The sequence below is a fragment of the Myotis davidii genome, unplaced genomic scaffold (assembly GCF_000327345.1).
Source record: "Myotis davidii unplaced genomic scaffold, ASM32734v1 scaffold120, whole genome shotgun sequence".
NCBI lineage: Eukaryota > Metazoa > Chordata > Mammalia > Chiroptera > Vespertilionidae > Myotis > Myotis davidii.
In genome coordinates, this window is record NW_006294778.1 from 2508568 (window position 1) to 2529026 (window position 20459).

The 20459-nt window shown below is 42.6% G+C and overlaps 1 protein-coding gene across 1 annotated transcript in view; it reads right to left on the reverse strand.

The window, feature by feature from the left end:
• TCP11L2 (t-complex 11, testis-specific-like 2) overlaps positions 1-20459 on the reverse strand; it is a 30523-nt gene continuing 10064 nt past the window's right edge. Inside the window, 5 exon segments of the mRNA XM_015567575.1 lie at positions 1-2283; positions 2285-2337; positions 7409-7581; positions 11464-11645; positions 11857-12044. Coding sequence (XP_015423061.1) covers positions 2149-2283; positions 2285-2337; positions 7409-7581; positions 11464-11645; positions 11857-12044 — 731 coding nt within the window. The 3' untranslated portion in view covers positions 1-2148.

Sequence of the window (20459 nt, forward strand, 5' to 3'; positions counted from 1 at the left end):
TTATGTTGAAATAATGTTTAATGTTTAAAATTTAACAGTGCACACAATACATGTCTTAGCAGAAGAATGAAAATGTATGTATGGTGTTTAATAAAATTGACATTACAAAACAAGACCATGGTAAGAAAACCTTAAAAGCAGAAGTAAACATTTAGGTAAAAAACCAAATAAACAACATGCTAAGAGATATGATACAAAAATCCTAATAAATGTAGTTGCCTAAATCCAGACTTGAGACATTGAGATTTACTTTGCCACTTAAAAAAAAAAAAAAAGCAGAATGCCCTTCATTTAAAATACATTTTTAAAAAATGTTTGCACATTATTTTCCTGCTGGCAATCGCAGTATAATCAAGTATATAAGAACACCAGCTGGATTCCAACCCGATAATTAAAAAGTGCACCTGGTCTTTCTGATAAGGATACAGTTAACCTCAGCAATAACAACAAAAATCACACAATACATTGCGTTGCAATATTAGACCTCCGCTGCTGCCCATGCCCCAAAGTGAACACAGTTGAAACGACTTCAATTTAAGAGAAAATGAAAACGAAATCTTCAGCACCGTGTGGTTTCTAAGCATAGAGAAGCGCGGGCAGGATGGAAGTACAGGAAGAGGGCATGGTAAGACCAGCCACGTGCTCTTCGGCAGGTTTCCACTTACAAACTCCTGACGAAATGGACAGACTGGCTGATTTCTGTATTGGTCATTGTGAGAGAGAAAACTGACTTTCAAAATTTCCTCAGATTTTGGCAGATCCCTCCAAAATGTGAAGATTGGAGATAATTTATTCACACCATCATTTCCTAGAACTTTGTCAAATAAAGGAGCAGCACCATCCTGGTGGAGGTCGTGGTGAGGCAAAAGGGGTGAGGAAGAAAAAACTTTCAACGTCATACCCACTCTTCCCCAGCAAGCTACTGAGTCCTTAGGGGGAAAAAAAAATCAAAAACGTATTTTAGCAAATAAAGCACTTTTCTTGACTGAGTCCGCCCAAACTGAAATGTTTCTCTGAACACTTCAAAGAAGTAGGCAATTCCAGGACAAGCACTTTCTCTAATGACAACCAGTGCCGACTTGGCCAAATTGTTTCATGCTCAAGAATGTCAAATGGTAACGATGCTGAGAAGAGCACCGAGGTCATAGCAGGGTAGGTATCTGATCAGCACACAAGGCATCTGCTAGGGAGCGATGTGGTTAAAAAATCCAAAGTTCAACTACTTCTCCTTCATGAGAATGGGAATCTCCTGGCATCGCTTTTTATTGTTAAACTTCCCTTCTTCTTACAGGTAAACCAAATCAAACCATTCCTGCCTTATGTAAAAATATTAAAATCGTATACAAACCTTACCAATGGCCTGAGAAATGCAAAGACATTCACTAAGAGATTTGTGCAAAAATCGTTTCTCTCAGAGAGCAGGATAAATTGCAAGAACAAACCAACCTCCAGAATAAAATCTTAGAACGGATTGGCTTCTAATTTCACTAAGTGAACAATGGAGGTTTTATCCAAAATTTGCATATAGCTTTAAAATATATTTAATAAATTTAAATTCTACACAAATACTGACAGTTGGTATTATAAAATGTGAACTGGCACATTTGAGGAATTTTAGCACTTACTGTGTAAGTTTCTATTACACATTAATAAAATTTCCTTGTACATGTCTTTTTTGATTTATTTTTTTTTCATTGTACATTTCATATACAATTATGCTTACATCATGTATTCAGAACATCAAGCCCCTTGGTTATTATCACAACTTTCAACCCTTTAAGTTGTACCAATATTAAAAATCATTAGGTTTGATAGCGACAAGTGAGGCAATACAACTCCTTAAGGGTTGAATGAATATGCCAGATATAAATGTTTAAGAAAACACAAGTATTATGTGGGTAATATAATTAATTACAAATTGCTTTCTGATCATGAGAAACATTTCTTTTGAACTTGAAAATGATGCACGAGTAGAGTGTATATGATGTGCGTGTCTCCTGCAATCCTAAGGTTACTGTTATACAGGTTTGGGCTAACACTGCACCACCAACAGGACTGAGAATGTGCCGCATCTGTAATGCCTCTGATGGAAACAGACTCCATACTGAAGTATGGATTTCCAATCTTCTGTCCAACGTCAGTTCCTCTTTAGTTAGCAGAAGATGAAGCATCTGTCTTCCCTGTGGCTTCCTCACCAAAGAGCAGCTTTCGAAGTATATTTGCATAAAATGGTCCATACACTTGTTTGTTGAGATTCACGATGTTAGCATATTGACAGCCTAGCACTAGGGCTTGGGAGACCAAGTAGGCTCTTCAAGTATAGCTGGATTCGTTTATCTGGGAGAAAAGAAGATTATCTTTATCTGTCCCAATACTAAAGCACGTAATTTTTAAAACATGAGAATAGTAATTATGGTAGGTGGGTTATAACATTATTCCCAATTCCTTACCCTGCCTATATCCATGCCGTTTACAAGGTAGCTTTGCAGCTCTTCCCATTACAGGTTGGAGTCTATTTCCCTCGGTCTTGAATTGTGGCTGGCCTTATGACTTAAGTGCTGGTATGTTAGTTCCATGCAGAGGCCTGAAGAGGCCAGGTTCGCATCTGCCCTCTCTGCCTACCATGTGAACAAGCCTGGGCCCGACGAAAGACTGCAGCTCTTCTATCTGAGGCTATCGTAGATCAACCTGGAGCCAACTAACTCTCAAACACTTGAGAGAGCCCAGCCAACATCAGCAGGGCTACCTTTCCAATCCACAGCTGACCATATATGCATGTGTGGGTCCAGCAAGACCAAAAGAACTACCCTGTTGACCCAAAGACTGGTGAGTAGTACTAAATATTTACTTTTTTGTTTAAGCTATGGAGTCTGAGGGTGACTTGTTGTGCGGCAATAGCTAACTGATTAAAATGCAGAGCACTTCGGGGTAAGGCAGGGAATCTTTTACAAAAACTCAATATTTAATGCTTATCATTTTAGTGATGTACACTAAAACAGACTTTGTAAACTGGCACTGCCAGTTTGGTCCACATAGTGCTTTTAAAAAATAAACCACTTAAGGTCAGGGAAATTCAAATAGAAATCTAAATTTCTGGTTCCTCTTGAAAAAATCTAGAGATCTGGTTAACTTAGGGGCCCAAATTACCACATGGCAAGGGTGACCACACATCCAGGTTTTCCCAGGACAGTTGAAGTTTACACCTGTTGTCTTGGCATAATTAAAAAGAGCACTCTCAAAAGTGTCCTGGTTTTGACAAAAAAAATCACATGTTCACCCAACATGTGGCCAACAATCTGAAGGCACTGAAGAAGTGCCACCCCAACTGGCACTCCAATTTGCCATCTTCTTAGCCCTTTGCACCCCACTGCCTCAACGATCCACATTTGAGACTATTTCACAAAAGCAAGCAAATGCATAAATAAATCGGGCTGTATAAGTATTGGGAAAATCGCACTGGACAAACTGGACCTGCTATGGCTCATGCTGCTCCCAGAGCTTTCTCTGGCCTTGGAAACAGAAATCTCACAAAGAAGGTGAACTAAGGAGAATAAACTCCATCAAATGCAGACAACTATGGCCTTAATGAAATTCGTATCTCCGAATGCTTCTCCCAAAAGTCACACATTCTAGCCAGATCTGTCCTAGAACTCAAAGTTCCCAATATCCCATGTCCATGTCTTAGCCAGAATTGCTTCCTCTAACTAGAATGTTCTTCCATCTCACCTCTACCCCAAGTCAAAAGCAACCTTCAATGCCAAGCCTAAAGTTATCTCATTCTATGGCTTTCCCTAACACCTGTTAGACTATCACACCATATTATTCTTTTCTGTTATATGTGTCTGTCTCCCTGCTTAGGTGAGCTCTCTGAGGGCGAGGGCTACTCTTTTTTATCTTTATATCCCTGATCTGGCATGTGGCAGGCAGGTCACAAATGCTGACTGAACTGAAGTAAGAATGGAATGAAAAAGGTCTATAAAGATCAATGCCAAACTGAAGACAAGGGGAGTCAGGGAGGAATGGGGGCTGGAAAAGGCAGTCACAGGTAACTTGGGCCTTCCCCATAATTTGTCAACAAGAAGAAATTACTCATGTATGCACAACCTGTACATTTGAAAATTATTTTTTTTAAATGCAGATGGCTACAAGCATGCAAATAATCTACACAGTAGGTAAGCTACAAATAATATGTACCTGGTTTGGGTATGCGTTTTTTAAACATTAGCTTGAAAGAAAGCTTTTCTAATTATCTTTTTAAAAGTCTAAGAACACAGTAGGAGTTGCAATTGCCTTGTAAATAAACAGCACACCAACTAGGAACAGAAGCAGCAGGCTACGGTGGGTTCTGTGCACAGGGGAGGAGAACCTTGGCTAATGCTGGTCAAGCCCTTTTATGTCCTCTAAGTGCTTCGTTTCTCCTAACTCCTCTGTGGGCAGGACGTTAAGAATCAATCGTGTGCCAAAGATCCCGTTCGACTGGTTGCCTGACTCTCCAGAGCCCAGGTCTATTGTCATCACAGATATGGTCCAAACAGTTTCCCATAAAATTGCTTAAAGGATAAAACTCTTTCAAAACTGTTATTTATGCTGAGAAGTGGTTCTGTCTCCTCTGTGGACAAGTCAGTTTTTAGGTCAAGACTAAAATGACAGAAGCATTTGTCCAGTTAGGAGCAGCCAAACCGAGGCCCTGCCAAAGGCGTGCTCTTGGCTTCTAGAGTCACAAGAGAATCGCTCAAGTGAGTCATTCAAATTGCTAGGCAACAATACTTTGAATAAGGTTTAAAAAAAATGCTTAAATTTTTAAAAGAACAGGAAAGTTGGACTGGGGAGAGAGGGGTGGAAAAAAGTTGCTTTACCAGCTTCCCCCTCTCATGGCATTACAAGTACCTCCCTTATCTAAAGCAAGGGCGCAGAGGACACTTGGATGCCCGGCCACCCTGCCAACAAGCAGCAGGGCTTCGGCTCCAACCAGAGCAGTAAAGAACATTAGCTCCAGAGTCAGACAGGCTCAGTAAGACTCCCTACCCTGCAACCGGCTAGTTATGTGACCTTGGGGGAGAGTCGCTTAACCACTAAGTCTCCACTGCCTTCGCCCCTCCACAAATGTTTACTAAGTGTCATCTATGCGCCCAGCATGGTACAAGTATACAGCAGTGCACAAACATGCACCCCGTCCTGAGGCCTGCACACCTGTGGGGGACACGCGACATGTGGCAGAGACTGCAGTGTCTGCCCCTCTTCCTCTGAGGAACACCAACTCCCAGGGATCAACTCTTCAGCTAGAGATAACGGGCTGTGCAGACAGACTTGTCACCAGTGAAGGTTATGCAGCAGAGGGCTCAGCCACAGGACGCTGTGGTCATGCTGAGCCTGTTACTGTGATCAACTGCCCCCTCCAGCAGCCTGCAGTGCTGCACACCAGATTGCTCTTTTCTGGGGGAGGGCTGAGGCCTCGAGCTTTTAGTGGCCTGTGTGGCCTAGATCCCGAGCATTCCGTGTCTCCTGGGATAAGGATGAGAGAAACTATTTGAGAGCCTCAAATAAATAATAAGTATTTGTATTCTTAGGGAAGTCAATGTTGTATTTCAAAAACTTGCAGATTAGTCCCAGAATGTTACTGTGTTCTATTCTACACTCCCTTCTTCCTTCTAGTCTTTATTTCTCACTCTCGATAGGAGACATTTGCTTTGTGCCCCACATCACCTGCTCCCTCTGCTTTTGACCACAGCACCCGATTTTGTTTGGGGGAAACCATCTGTCCCCTATTCTCAGACCAGGTGTTACAGCTAAAGTGACTCACCCTGGCTCCATGGTGAACACATGTCTTGGACCCTAAGTTCCTTCCCCTCTGGCTACCAAGACTGATTCAAGAATGGGACATGACCCACAGTCCGGCCACCTGGAGCCAATGAGCTACCAGGGAAGCCAACTCCTTGTTTTAAACAGGGGAAGAGCCCTGGCTGGTGTTGCTCAGTGGTTAGAGCGTCAGCCCATGCACCAAAGGGTGGCGGGTTCAATTCCCAGTCGAGGCAACAATACTTTGAATGAGGTTTAAAAAAATGCTTAAATTTTTAAAAGAACAGGAAAGTTGAACTGGGAAGAGAGGGGTGGAAAAAAGAGGGTTGCAGGTTCCATACCAGGCCCCAGTTGGGGTGTGTGTGGAAGGCAACCAATTGATGTGTATCTCTCCCATCGATGTTTCTCTCTCTCCATTTCTTCCCTCCCTCCCCAACCTCCATCTTCCACTTTCTCTAAAAAGCAATGGCAAAAATATCCTCGGGTGAGGATTAACAGAAATAAATAAATAAAATTAAAAAAACACAGCAAGATGTAGGCTTGAGCTGAAGCTGTCTCACTGTGTGGGAAGAGATGACCTGTGAGGCAGCCAGCCCAGAGGAAGGCAGTGCTGAGGGCTAGAAGTGGGGAAACTGGTGCTGGGGACACAGTTTGAGCTCTGGTTAAGCTGTACCTGCAGCCAGCCCTACCTCTCATCTTTTCAGTTACATTAGAAAATACATTCTCTTTTTGCTTAAGCTAGTTTAGATTCTCAGTCACGAGCAACAGAAATGTCCCAATGATACATCCCCCATTTTCCCAACTTACCAACACAGCTTGACACCCAGATATTCACGTTCTTAGCAAGCAAGTACAGTGGGGCCTTGACTTATGAGTTTAATTCGTTCCGTGACGGAGCTCGTAACTCAAATTACTCATATGTCAAATCATAAAGTGAACGAGTGAGACACGTGATGCTGGGCTGATGTTGTGGTGTTCACTGTGACGTTCGCTGCGCCAACTAGCAGTGGGGTATCTGAAGCTGGCTCGTAACCCGAATTTTAGCTCACAACTCAAAGCAAAAAATCGGCCAAGAGATGGCTCGCATCTGGAAAAACTCATTCGTTGGGACACTCGTAAGTCAAGGCCCCACTATACAACAAAAGCCCACCCATTATGCCCCCCAGTTCCATAGCATTCTCATTCTTTGTCTCCTTATGTCTGACCAGGAAAGGGGTTTTGGTTGGCCGAGGCTAGCTCACACACAACTGATGTCTACTTTCTGTGAACATACTGTCAGTTGGTTTGGACTGTCACGTGGATCTAGAATCTAGATTTTAACATTACTTGGCAGCATTTTGTTATTTTCCTCATAAAAATCTACTGTTTGGATAGTAAGATAGAAGGCCCTGAAACATCTCTCACTCCACTACATTTACACACAGAAGAAGCAGGAAGTCCCAAACCTTTTAAAATATTAATACAAGCTTCATATTTTCAATATTTATTCTCCAAAAGGAGCAGGAAGATTGTTTAAAAACTAAATGTTGACTGACAGTTAACATTAGTCAAAACCAGCAAGTTAAAGCAAAGTGGAATTGAAGAAGAAAATGATAAAAACATGAGGACCCACCAATCAAAGACCGGATAGGATTGTCCTCCTTTTCAATGCTTGAAAATTGACCTACAAGGTTAGCTTGAACCTCCGCATTTAAAGTGGGTAAGCCTCTCTCCACCAGGGTCTTGTTAACCTCAGCACATGTCTGAACACCAACAGAATTCAGGACTTCCTTCAAGTTAAAGGTCCTACAAAACAGAAAACAAAATCCCATCAGAGACAGTTTTTGTCCCCCAGTTTATTGTTGTTGTTTTTTAAAATATACCAATATAGCCCTAACCGGTTTGGCTCAGTGCATAGAGCGTTGGCCTGTGGACTGAAGTGTACCAGGTTCGATTCTGGTCAAGGGCATGTACCTTGGTTGTGGGCACATCCCCAGTAGGGAGTGTGCAGGAGGCAACTGATCCATGTTTCTCTCTCATCATTGTGTCTAACTCTCTATCCCTCTCCCTTCCTCCCTAAAAAAAAATCAATAAAATATATTTAAAAAAATAAAATAAAATAAAAATATACCAAAATGTCCCGCCGGTGTCACTCAGTGGTTGAGCGTCGACCTATGAACCAGAAGGCCACGGTTAGATTCCCCATCAGGGCACATGCCCGGGTTACAGGCAAGATCCCTCGTGTGGGAAATGCAGGAGGCAACTGATCAGTAATTCTCTCTCATTATTGCTGTTTCTATCTCTCCCTCTTCCTTCCTCGCTGAAGTCAATAAAAATAAAATATACCAACTTATTTCAAACATTTACCCATTTTTTCTTATATAAAACAACAGTTACATCTATTAGAATGAACTAAAAAAATAGTAACTCTTCCCAATCACCAACCCTTTGTAGTTAAGGTTTTTACATGCTTAAAACCACAATTCTATGCATAGTGTTTACATAGGAAAGCACAGGCAGAAAAATGAGGTCCCTGAAAATAAGTCTGCAATCCCATTTTCATGCAGAGCTATTAGAAAAGGAAAGAAAATACCAATTCTTAAAATAAACCTTTGGTCTGAGTGGATGTCATTCATAGATTTTTTTTTTTTTTTAGCTTGGAAAATGAGGTAAAATCAATTCCTTTATCTATGCCTGAGCTGTAAACCTATAACACCAATCAAAACAAGAAATGAAGAGATTTAGTAGTCAATTCCATAAAAGGCAAATTACCTAAAACTCTTGACTTATCATGACCCAAGATAAGAAGCTCCTTCTCATTGCTACTTTCAAGCAACTGATCAATAATGCAAATATATAGAGTTCAGAAAATTGTACAAAGTAATTAGCAGTTGGTTATTTAATAGGTAAGGAAAAAGGTAATTAGAAAGTGCATTTGTTGGGTCTATGAATAATGACTGAAAACTGCATCTCACTATCCAGAAAGGGTCTTTAAAATAATCCTGTTCAAAATAGGAATTAAAGGATGAGAGGCCCAATGATAGGAGGCAATGCAATGTCGTTATAGCATAAGATGTGGTGTCACACAGACCTGGTTCAAATCCTGACTCTAATGCTAAACTTGCTATGAGATTATATTAGCTCTTGGCAGATTGTCAGGCACATAGTAAATGCTCAATAATAATAATAATAAAAGACTGTTTATCATTATTGCCATCATTAATAACAATAAGAGCCTGGCCAGTGTGGCTGAGTGTTGACCCATGAACCAGGAGGTCACAGTTCAAATGCCAGTCAGGGCGCATGTCCAGGGTGCAGGCTTGATCCCCAGTAGGTGGTGTGCAGGAGGCAGCCTATCGATGATTCATCATTGCTGTTTCTATCTCTTTTTCCTTCTCCCTTCCACACCCCAAAGTTAAATTATTTATGGCAAAATTTTTACCTTCTGACTTTAACCTAACTCCCTCCAGCTTTTAATCATGAGTTCTTAGGCTAAAGGAAAAAATAATTTCAGCATAAGCCATGACTTCCTATTCACTATGAAGAAGGCAAAATTCTTGCTAGTTTTCAAAATGCATCATCTAACTAAATATAAATGATGTCTGGGTCTACTGACTATTGAAATCATTTGTTTTTTTTTAGTATTGTGGATGTAAATACCCATTCATAACGAGAATAATTGAGAACTGACTTCAATCATTTCCTAATAGAGGTGGTGGGGGGGGATTAAACAAAATAATAAAACAAACAGATATCAGAACTATAAAGAGAATGATTTAACAACTAATTAGTTATTAAGAGTTAACTTTTATCAAGCACTTGCTATATGCCAGACACCTGTAGAAATATTTCACATGAATTATCTTGAGTTCTCACAATTCTAAGACAGGCACAAATATTATCCCCTTTTTGAAAAAAGGGAAATAAGGCTCAGGGTGATTCAGGAACTTGTTCAAGGGTACGTACATAAGTCAATCACAGAACCAGGCTTTAAAAATCTAGATTCAGATAAAAAAAAAAACCACCTGTCCTCTTAGTAGTTTTATATTAACACATAAGCAGCATTGGGGGTTCAGTAAAGGTTTAAAATTTTTCTGGACAATAATGAATACCCAGTGTGGGGACAGGCTGAGGTAAGAACAACGGCAAAAACAGAGGTTTCTTTTCATTATAGTTCTTGGTTCCTGTGTATGAAATAAATGAGCCTGTCAGGGTAGCATAAAAACCAGTGGAAAGGAAGTATTGGGGGGAACACTTTGTAAGGTATATGATTTTCTAACCACTACGCTATACACCTGAAAGTAATACAAAATGATATTGAATGTAAACTGTAATTGAAAAATAAAAAACATAGACTCAAAAAAACCCACCCACAATGTATTTTTAACCTTAATAATAATTTTAATATTTAAGATTTGGTTTGTTCAGAATTTATTCTCATGGAGAATGGCTATGCCAATAACTCTCTAGTATCTTTTATAATATTTTTTATAATATTAAAACATATTCAAAACAATTTAAAAAAGAAATCAGTAGAAAGGGCAGGGCCTTGAGACAGTTGGACCAGGGCTCAGGCCTTGCTTTGCCCTTTTCTTGCTGTGCAGCCCAACGCAAAACCTTGGGCTTCTGTTCAAAATGAGAACGTTGGATTTTTTAACTACTCAGGCTCCTTTTGGCTCTTAATATTCTAGGATTTTACCAGGTAATGCATGTGCTCTCTGAGTAATGCGCAGGAATATGGGAACAGGTGCATCTCGCTTCCTTCAATGAGAGGGAGAGTCCGTGTCCCTGAAAACACCTCAAAGGGAAGCCACCAGCAGGAGGCGCTTAACCCATACAGGACCCGTGGAAAGGTGGCCACCGACTAAGATCAGCAGTTTTCTGACTTGGACCAGATTCCCAGCAGGATGACCTAACTGCAAAATCTCAATGGGATTCTAGTATTCAGTGAAGGTATGATACTGGGAAATGAATTTCACAAAACCTTCAGTGAACCTGTGTAACATCTCCAAAGGACAGAGAGGTCACTACTTCTCAAGGCTTCGTAGCTCACGGGATCAGTAAAGTTGGTAAACATTTCATTATAGAAAAATGATTGGTGTCAGAACGACTTAATCTGGAAAGCCTCTTTGACAGGGCATCCTGAAGACTGAGCTAGGTGGATTTCTGGCTTTTGTTTGTTTTTTTCCACAGCTCCATCAAAGAAGGGCTTTTGCACACACCCATCCTCAGTGGAAATACTACACTCACCCTGGCATTTGTCATGGAAAAGACCTCTCCCTTCCTATGAAAGGACACTTAAGCCTTCAGAGATATTAAAAGAAATTCTAGCCCGGCAGGCGTGGCTCAGTGGTTGAGCACTGACCTATGAACCAGGAGGTCACAGTTCGATCCCCGGTCAGGGCATATGCCTGGGTTGCAGGCTCGATCCCTAGTAGGGGGTGTGCAGGAGGCAGCCACTAAGTGATTCTCCCTCGTCATTGATGTTTCTATCTCTCTCTCTCCCTCTCCCTTCCTCTCTGAAATCAATAAAAATATATTTTTTAAAAAATTCTAGAAAAATGTATGAGATAAGCTTCTCTAAAACATAGTTCTGAAGGTCACATCCAAATGTCCAAGGTTACTCACATTCTCTGAAATGCATGCAGAGCCTAACACGGGGAACAGAGAAAAACACGTAGAACTTACTCTTTATTCATGCCTTCGAGCAGAACAGCGGAGACCCTCTTTAACCGGTCTGCCAGCTCAGGGAGGCCTTCTGTGATAGCACCCAACATATTGTTGGTAATGAGGGACAGGCAGGCAATAATTTTCAATTGATTCAGCTTTTCTGTCAGTTCCTGAAGACGTGCTTCATCTGTGATCAGTGTCTAGCATATTTATTTCAAATGGAAAAATAGAAAGGGAAGCTCAATACCACGAAAATGTAAAATAAGCAGTATCACATCCACACTCCCACTTTTATCTGATTTCAGCGAAGTCATTAAACCACCTGGCAACACAGACAGCCTAGCTGATTCATAGTTAGAACTTAAGAATGAAAATAATGGAAAACTTGAGGGAAGAAAAAAAATCACTCACCTCTGGAAATTCTTTTTTCTGATAATCCCACTGCAACAGTTTCAAATAACTGTTATTTAGCACCAGTGTAGGGCTCAGGTGTGGCTTGGAGCTGGTTCCGGCCGCAGGAGTTAAACCGGTCTCAGAAACAGAAAGTAATTCTTCATTTACAGATTCTTCTATCCACTTAGTAGTTTTATCAAGAGCACCTACAAGTGAAAAGGCCACACATTTGTCCTACAGCTGATGGATCGCTGCATTCGTGCATTCTTCAGACAGAGGCTGTGTTAGGTGCTGGGCCCTCAAGGAGCTTACAGTCCAGACGGGGAGACAGGCCTGCACACCAATGATTACAGCAGAATATAAAGACTAGAAGGCACAGTGGGAGTGGAGGGAGCAGAGGATGTCCAGAGCAGAGACGAAGAAAAAGAGCTGTGACACTGAAGACACACAGCAGACAGAGGAAAGCGCTGTCACCCCAGGCAGGGAGAACAGCCCATACAAAACCCGAAAAAGTGAGAGAATATGGCACCTTCTGGATGCTACAAGCAAATCTGTTATGGCTGGTTCATAAAGAACTAAGGGGAAGAGAGTGGTAGCGCATGGCACTGGATGAGGAGACATACCAGCTCACACACGACCTTGAGTTTTGTGCAGAGAAGGTGTTTAAAAGAAAAGCATTGATTATGAAACATGCTGGGGTCCTGGACACCTCTGAGTGTCTATGTAGAGCTGTCTTTCCCAAAATGCACATGCATGCTGGCGTGTACACTTTATTTTACTTCCACCCAGTACTAAGGTTCCCCACTGGAAACAAGTTGCTTTTTATATTCATTCATTTCTCTCTCTCTCTCTCTCTCTCTCTCTCTCTCTCTCTCTCTCTCTCTCTCTCTCTCTCTCTCTCTCTCTCGTTAATCTTTACTGTTGAAAGTACTATAGATGTCCCCTTTGTTTGTGGTTGTTTTTTCCATTGACCCCTTCCACCCTGTTCCAGCCCCTCCCAGGCCTTCACCATTCTATTGTATGTGTCCATGGGTTATGCATATATGCAAATAAGTTCCCCTGTTAATCACTCTCCTCCCACCCCACTTCCCTTCCCTCTGAAATTCATCAGTCTGTTCCATGCTTCTATGTCTCTGATCCTATTTTATTCATCAGTTTATTCTGTTCATTAGATTCCACATATGAGTGAGATCATGTGATACTTAATCTTTCTCTGACTGGCTTAGTTCGCTTAGCATAATACTCTCCAGGTCCATCCATGCTGTTGCAAATAGTAATTCTTTCTTGTTTATAGCTGTGTGGTATTCCATTGTGTAGATGTACCACAGCTTTTTTATCCACTCATCTGCTGATGGGCCTTCAGGCTGCTTCCAAATCTTAGCTATTGTAAATTGCACAGCTATGAACACAGGGGTGCATATATTCTTTCTGATTGATGTTTCTGATTTCTTAGGATATATTCCTAGAAGTGGGATCACTGGGTCAAATGGGAGATCCATTTTTTATTTTTTGAGGAAATTCCATACTGTTTTCCACAGTGGCTGCACCAGTCTGCATTCCCACCAGCAGTGTATGCGGGTTTCCTTTTCTTCACATCGTTGTTTCTTATAAAACTATGTATTTGGTAGAATTTATCAGGTGGCAATTGCTAAAAAAGTGTAGACTGAACACAAGTGCAGATTTTTAAAAAAGCCAGAGAACGAACTAAGGAATAGTCACCCTGAAATTCTTCCTCAGACCCAGCACATCAATAGGGGTAACTTAACAGCAGCTCTGTTTGCCACACGAAGGGAACACCACCCCCAGCATTTCAGAGTTTTGTTTCTCCTCAGTTGGCAAATGTTGTTCTTGTTTTTTCTAGTTCTGTTTATAATGATGCAAAGTACTTGCAGTCTTTTATTTAAAAGAATATCCAACAGAGAGTGTGTGCAGAAATCATCATGGATATGATTACAATGTGGCCATAATAAACATTTATACTGCAAGCGTAATCATTTACAGCTGACACATTTAAAAGGCCATTTAGTTAGTTCAAACAAAAGCAAGAGTGTAGCATAGTGGTTCTCAATCCTTGCTGATTTTAGAATCATCTGGGGAGCTTTATTTTTTTATTTTTTTTTTAAATGATCCTGGGCACAGCTCCTAGAGATCCTGATTTAATCAATCTGAGATGGGGCACAGCCATCTCTTTTCAAACACCCCGAGTGATCCTATTATGTAGCCAGCATTGAGTACTACTAGTAAAACAGAAAGAACACGAGTTTGGAGTGAAACATCGGGTTTTTTTTTAAGGGATCGGCTGAGACTGCACTTCATAACCTGGTACACTGACTGCTCTATGTGGCTCTAAAAGCAAGGTCAATTCCACGAGGCACCTGCACCCTAGGTCTTTCATGTGGACAGTAATAAAAGCCTCTCTATCCACTCATTTATTCAATGGTAACTGAGCACCTCTACAGGCCAGGTATCGCACTGGTGCTGGAGAATCAGAGATGAGTAAATACAGTCCCTGCATTCAAGAAGCGCCTATTCTACTCGGAGATAGAAACACAAGAGCAGGCAATGACTTTATAGGTGTGTTGTCCTAAGAATTTACCAGGAGCAGTGGGGGCCTAAGAGCACTTATCCATGATATTTGTTTTTTTATGCCTAGCAACACCTCATCTCCCTTCTTTTGGTACTTATTTTCCTTTGAGAAACCATTGTCTTTTGCTCCAGGCTTTCTTTTGTGACTATTAATTAAGAGGCCCTTGACCAGCAGTTGGACTAAGCCAGATGCCCGTCAGACTTTTACCTGGACTCTGAATGGTGACTATAGCATTCAAGGATGACCTGTTTTGAAGTACACATAAACCATTCTGACTATGGAGCCCAAGAGTCTTCCTTTGTTTTCTTTTCCAACCCAGATTCCTGACACACTCCTGGTTTCTGGCCTTGCTCAGGGTAGGTATTTTTATATTTTTATTTTTATTGATTTCAGAGAGGAAGGGAGAGGGAGAGAAATATCTATACAATAAAAGCCTAAGCAACTGTTATGGCAGAATGACCAGAACTACTGGTCGCTATGATGCACACTGACCACCAGGGGGCAGACGCTCAATGCAGCAGCTTTCCCCTGGTGGTCAGTGCGCTCCCACAGGGGGAGCACCACTCAGCCAGAAGCCAGGCTCATGGCTGGCGAGTGCAGCTGCCACGGCAGGAGCCTCTCCCGACTCCTCCACGGCAGCACTACTGAGCAGTGAGCAGCGGCAGCAGGTGCAGCAGGCCAGGATGAGAACCAGTGACGCTTGGCCCTGATTCAGGCTCATCCCTGGCCGCCTGCTGTTTGGAGCACTGCTACATCCCCCAAGGGGTCCCAGACTGCCAAAGGGATGTCCAACTGCCGGCTTCGGCCTGATCCCAGTGCCATTCCCTATAGAAGGCAGTCAGTCAGTCTGAACAACTCAGTGACTCAGGGAAGCACAGGGAACTAGGGTGAGCCTGCTTCTGCACTTGACTCACCCACTCGATGGTGCTCGCAGGACAGACCATAGTGGCCCAACCCGTGCATGTGCAGCAGCTGCTGAAGCTCAAGCAGCAGGCCGTGCAGTAGCAGAAGGCCATCCAGCCACAAGCCGGCAGGTGGACATCCCCCGAGGGGTACCAGACTGCGAGAGGGTGCAGGCCAGGCTGAGGGACCCCTCCCCGCCCCCACCCCAGTGCATGAATTTCATGCCCTGAGCCTCTAGTAGAAACATAAATGATGAAAGAGAATAATTGATCAGCTACCTCCTGCATGCCCCAGGGATTGAGCCTGCAACCCAGGCATGTGCCCTGACCAAGAATGGAACTGTGACCTCCTGGTTCATAGGTTGATGTTCAATCACTGAGCCACACCTGCCGGGCAAAGTAGGTATTTTAGCTTTAGCCTCCATCCTTCCATTCACTTCCTTTTTTTGTTAATTCAGCCAAAGTTGGTTTCTGCTGGATGCAATGTAACCCAGCTGATCTAACACAAAACTAAATAATCAAAGTTGCCAAAGCAGCAGCTTGGTTTAATCTTGGCTTGGCTTAATCTTGGCTTGGCTATGGGAGACCTGGCTTTGTGTACACACTACTTATTCGCTATGTGACTCTGGCTTTGGGCAGGTCATGGCTAAGCATCACTTTGCTCATTTTTAAAATAAATATATCCTGAAATCCCTGTATTCCAGGCAAAGACAATCACAATGCAGTATAATAAGGTATTTTAAAAAAATATCTGTCTCATAGAATTTTTTTAAAAAGCACTTGAAGTTCATGAGAACATTTTATCAAATGTAAAATATCTAAATAAGTAAAACCTTTTTCTTTCTGAGTATCTTAAAAATTACTTGTGGTATGGCCCCCTCTGGGGTAATTTATTACTCTTTCCACAGGTAATTTAGTTTTTGGATCTAATCTGGTTATCTTTTTGATGCTTAATACATGCACCCAATCATTGCCAAAGGCTTTCTTTGGTGTGTTTTATTTCATTTTTATCCTATCCCATTCTTTCCTTTATTTTAAATACCTTTACATACAATACATATATAATTGACATTCAATAAACTGCACATACTTAAAGTGCACAATTTTATGTTTTGATACATGTTTACATATACACAACCATGAACAATGAACATATGCATCACCCCCAAAAGATTCCTAGTGGTCTTTCTAATCATCACCACTTCTAATTCCCTCCCATCCACCCTCACCATCCCCAAACATACTGATCTGCTTTCTGTCAGATCAATTCGCTTTGTCTACAGTTTTATAAAAACAAAATCACATATGAACTATTTTTACAACATAGTGATTAGATATTTATATAACTTACGGACGTGATCATATGATAAATTTAGTGCCCATCTGACACCATACATACAGGGTGAGGCAAGAGAAAGATTACAGTTTGGGGTACATGAAACAGAGTTTATTCTTATATTATTATTTATTAATCATACTAGAGGCCCGGTGCACAAAAATTTGTGCCCGCGGGGGGAAAGGGGAGCCCCTCAGCCTGGCCTGTGCCCTCTCACAGTCTGGGACCCCTCGGGAGATAACGACCTGCTGGCTTAGGCCTGCTCTCGGGTGGCAGAGGGCAGGCCCTATCCCTAGGTGCAGCCCCTGGTTGGGCTCAGAGCAGGGCTGATTGGGGAGTTGGGGAGCCACCCCCAGTCAGGCACAGAGCAGGGCGGATCGGGAAGTTGTGATGCCACCCTCAGTCAGGCTCATGGTAGGGCCGACTGGGGGGTTGGGGCCCCGCCCCCTGGCACACTCAAGGCAGGGTCGATGGGCAGGTTGCAGCACCACCCCCTGTCATGGACAGAGCAGGGCCAATCAGGGGGTTGGGGTGCTGCCCCCTGTCACGCTGATCCCAGTGCCAGGAGGCCTCGCTGCTCTGCTGATCCCGGTGCTCGGAGGCATATTACCCTTTTACTATATAGGCTAGAAGCCTGGTGCACGGGTGGGGGCTGGCTAGTTTGCCCTGAAGGGGGTCCTGGATCAGGGTGGGGGTCCCCACTGGGGGGCCTGGCCAGCCTGGGTGAGGGGCTGAGGGCCGTTTTCAGGCTGGCGGGGGACTGAAGCTCCCACACTGTCCTTTTTTTCTTTTTTTTTCATTCTGGGCCAGCTTTAGCTATGAGACTTCCGCTGCTGAAAGCAGGTTTCTGGCCTTTGTTTACCCTTCTGTATTTGAAACAATGTTGCGGTCCTGCTGGCTGAAGCCCCGGGGTTTTGTTTAGCTTCTATTTTTGTAACATAGTTGCTTAGAGTGCAGCTGAGAGGCTGGCAAGGCAGGGGGAGGAAGCTTGGCTTCCTCCGTCACTAAAGCAAGCAAGCCTCATGTTAGCTTCCACCTGCCTGGCTGCCGGCCGCCATCTTGGCTGGCAGTTAATTTGCATATCGCCCTGATTAGCCAATGGGAAGGGTAGCGGTCGTACGCCAATTACCATGTTTATCTTTTATTAGATAGGATTATTAACTATATTCCCTATGCTATACTTTACATGCCCATGACTACTTGTAACTACCAATTTGCACTTCTCTTTTTTTTTAATCCTCACCTGAGGATATGTTTTTATTGATTTTAGAGAAAGAGGAAAGGAGAGAGAGAGAAAAACATTTCTCAGTTGCCTCTTGTATGCACCCTGACCAGGGATCGAACCTGAAACGTAGGTATGTGCCCTGACCAGGAATTGAATCCGCAAACTTTTGGTGTATGAGACAATGTCCCAACCAACTGGCAAGGGCCCAATTTATACTTCTTAGTCCTTCCCTCCTTTAAAAAAATATTTGTATTGATTTCAGAGAAGAAGGGAGAGGGAGAGAGATAGAAACATCAATGATGAGAGAGAATCATTGATCGGCTGCCTCATGCATGCCCCCTACTGGGGATCGAGCCTGCACCCAGGCATCAAACTGTGACCTTCTGGTTCATAGGTTGATGATCAACCACTGAGCCATGCTTTTTCATTCATACCCCCAACATCCCTCCCACCTGACAACTGTCAAAATGTTCTCTATATTTATGAGTTTCTGTTTGGTTTGCTCACTTACTTTGCTTTTTCTTAGATTCCTCATATAAGTGAAATATTTCGGGTGTATTTTAAGTAAGGCAGATAGATGTATATATAAAATCTCTCTGTCAGCAAAGTAAAAACTTTTTTGGAGTCAATTCAGAAACTCAGTCCTTGTCTATATGAATTTTCCAATAATTATTTTATAAAAATCATGTTCACACAAAAATCCAACACTTTTGTCTTCCTGTGTGATACTGTGAGGCTCTTATTTTGATATTAGGGCACAGTGGCCGACTTTTGGCAGTCAGTTAAGGATATAATTAACACCTGACATACACTCTGCTTCCTGGACTCTTGACTTGTCTGGGAACATATCTGGAGCCTGGGCAATAATGACCTATATGCACAACAGGATTTATTCTATTCTTAAACCTCTGAAAATATCCAAGTCAATGTGAAAGGTGCAAGTGAATTACAGGTCGCTAAGCCAAGGTTTTAAGGAGAGAAATAAACCATTTGAGATGAACAAAACCATAATTTAACCCTATATTAAGGAACTTGCTCAAAATTCCAAGCTATTTTTATTCAAAACGTGGAGACATTTATACATGTGTGTACATACACACATACACAGGCACACAAACAAAACCAACCACTAAGTCTCAGGAAAACACTGCTAAGAACAAACTATTGCTCAGGTTTCAGATTCAGGTTCTATGTGGGGTTCTAGTTCCCTCGATCCTTCTCTCGCTTTGAAACTAAAGCAACATAGCCCTGAAGTCATAGCCTTTTGATGTAGAAGGATCCTGAGAAGTCATCTAGTCTTATATACCCCCTGATGCCAGAGCTTCCTCTGCCAATCCCCCAAAGACATTCACTATCGTGTTGGGAGAGAGGCAGTGTTGCAGTGGTTGAATGCACATGCATTGGGGCAGAAACATAACTGGGTTATCCAGGCTTTACCACTTACTAGCAGTCACTTAGGGTTAAGCACCTTAACCTCAGTTTCTTCCTTTGTAAACAGTGTATGATAGTAGTACCAGCTATTATGAGCTGGAATGGGTTAATAAATGTAGTGTTTGGCATAGTGTAAGGACATGGTACTTAATAAGTGCTCAAATAAAATGTAGATAACATAGACTACTAATATAAAAGAGCGGCTCATTCCAATGTTAAAATAGTTCTGGCTGCTACTTCCCTCCCATGGATCCTGCTCGGCCCTACAGAGCTTAACCAAAATCCCTGAGTGACTATCAACAGGGCAGAGCTCATGGCCCACCTGAGTCTCCTTGTTGCCAAGCAGAAGTGCCCAGCTGTTCGATTTTTCCTCCTGTGGCCCTCCATGACACATGCTCTCTTTCCTGGACGTTTACAAGTGACTCCTGCTTGGCTTTGTGTACACAATGCTATCATATTGACTGTCTTGACAGAAAAGCTGAGTCCACAAGGGGTGGAATGAGCTGGGTGAATCCCCTAACTCAGCCTTAGACTGTGGTGAACTGAAGTCCAGAGATGGGTTTGCCAATGAGAGAACCAGTTAGCCCGTCTCTTGCCAGCTGTGAAGTTATCAGTTCCTTGCCTGTGAAATGAGGGTATAACAGTATCCACCTCCTTGAGTAATTGTGTGGATCCAAGGTAATACCTCTTTGACTCCTGTTCTTTCTTGACCCCTAGTCCAATTTTAAGGCCCACTAGTTCACTGACTGCTCCCATCACGGTTATCAAGGTTACCAAGGATCCTCATGTAGTCATATCCAGTGGTCGAGCCATGGCTTTCATCTTTCTTGACTACTTGGCAGCACTTATCACAGCCGCTAACTTCTTCCTCTTCTGAACATCTTCTTCACATGTCTTACGGGACACCGCTCTCTCCTGGCATTCACTAACTCTGGTTACTCCTGCAGTTTCAATTGCTAGATCCTTCTCTTCAGCTCCAAATGCTTTAGAGTCCCAAGTCAGGCCCCTTCTGTATCTACACTCACTCCCTAGGTCATCACATCCAGTGTAATACTGTGGATAAGAGCAGGGGCCGTGGAGCCAGACTGCCTAGGCCAGTGGTCGGCAAACCGCGGCACGCGAGCCACATGCGGCTCTTTG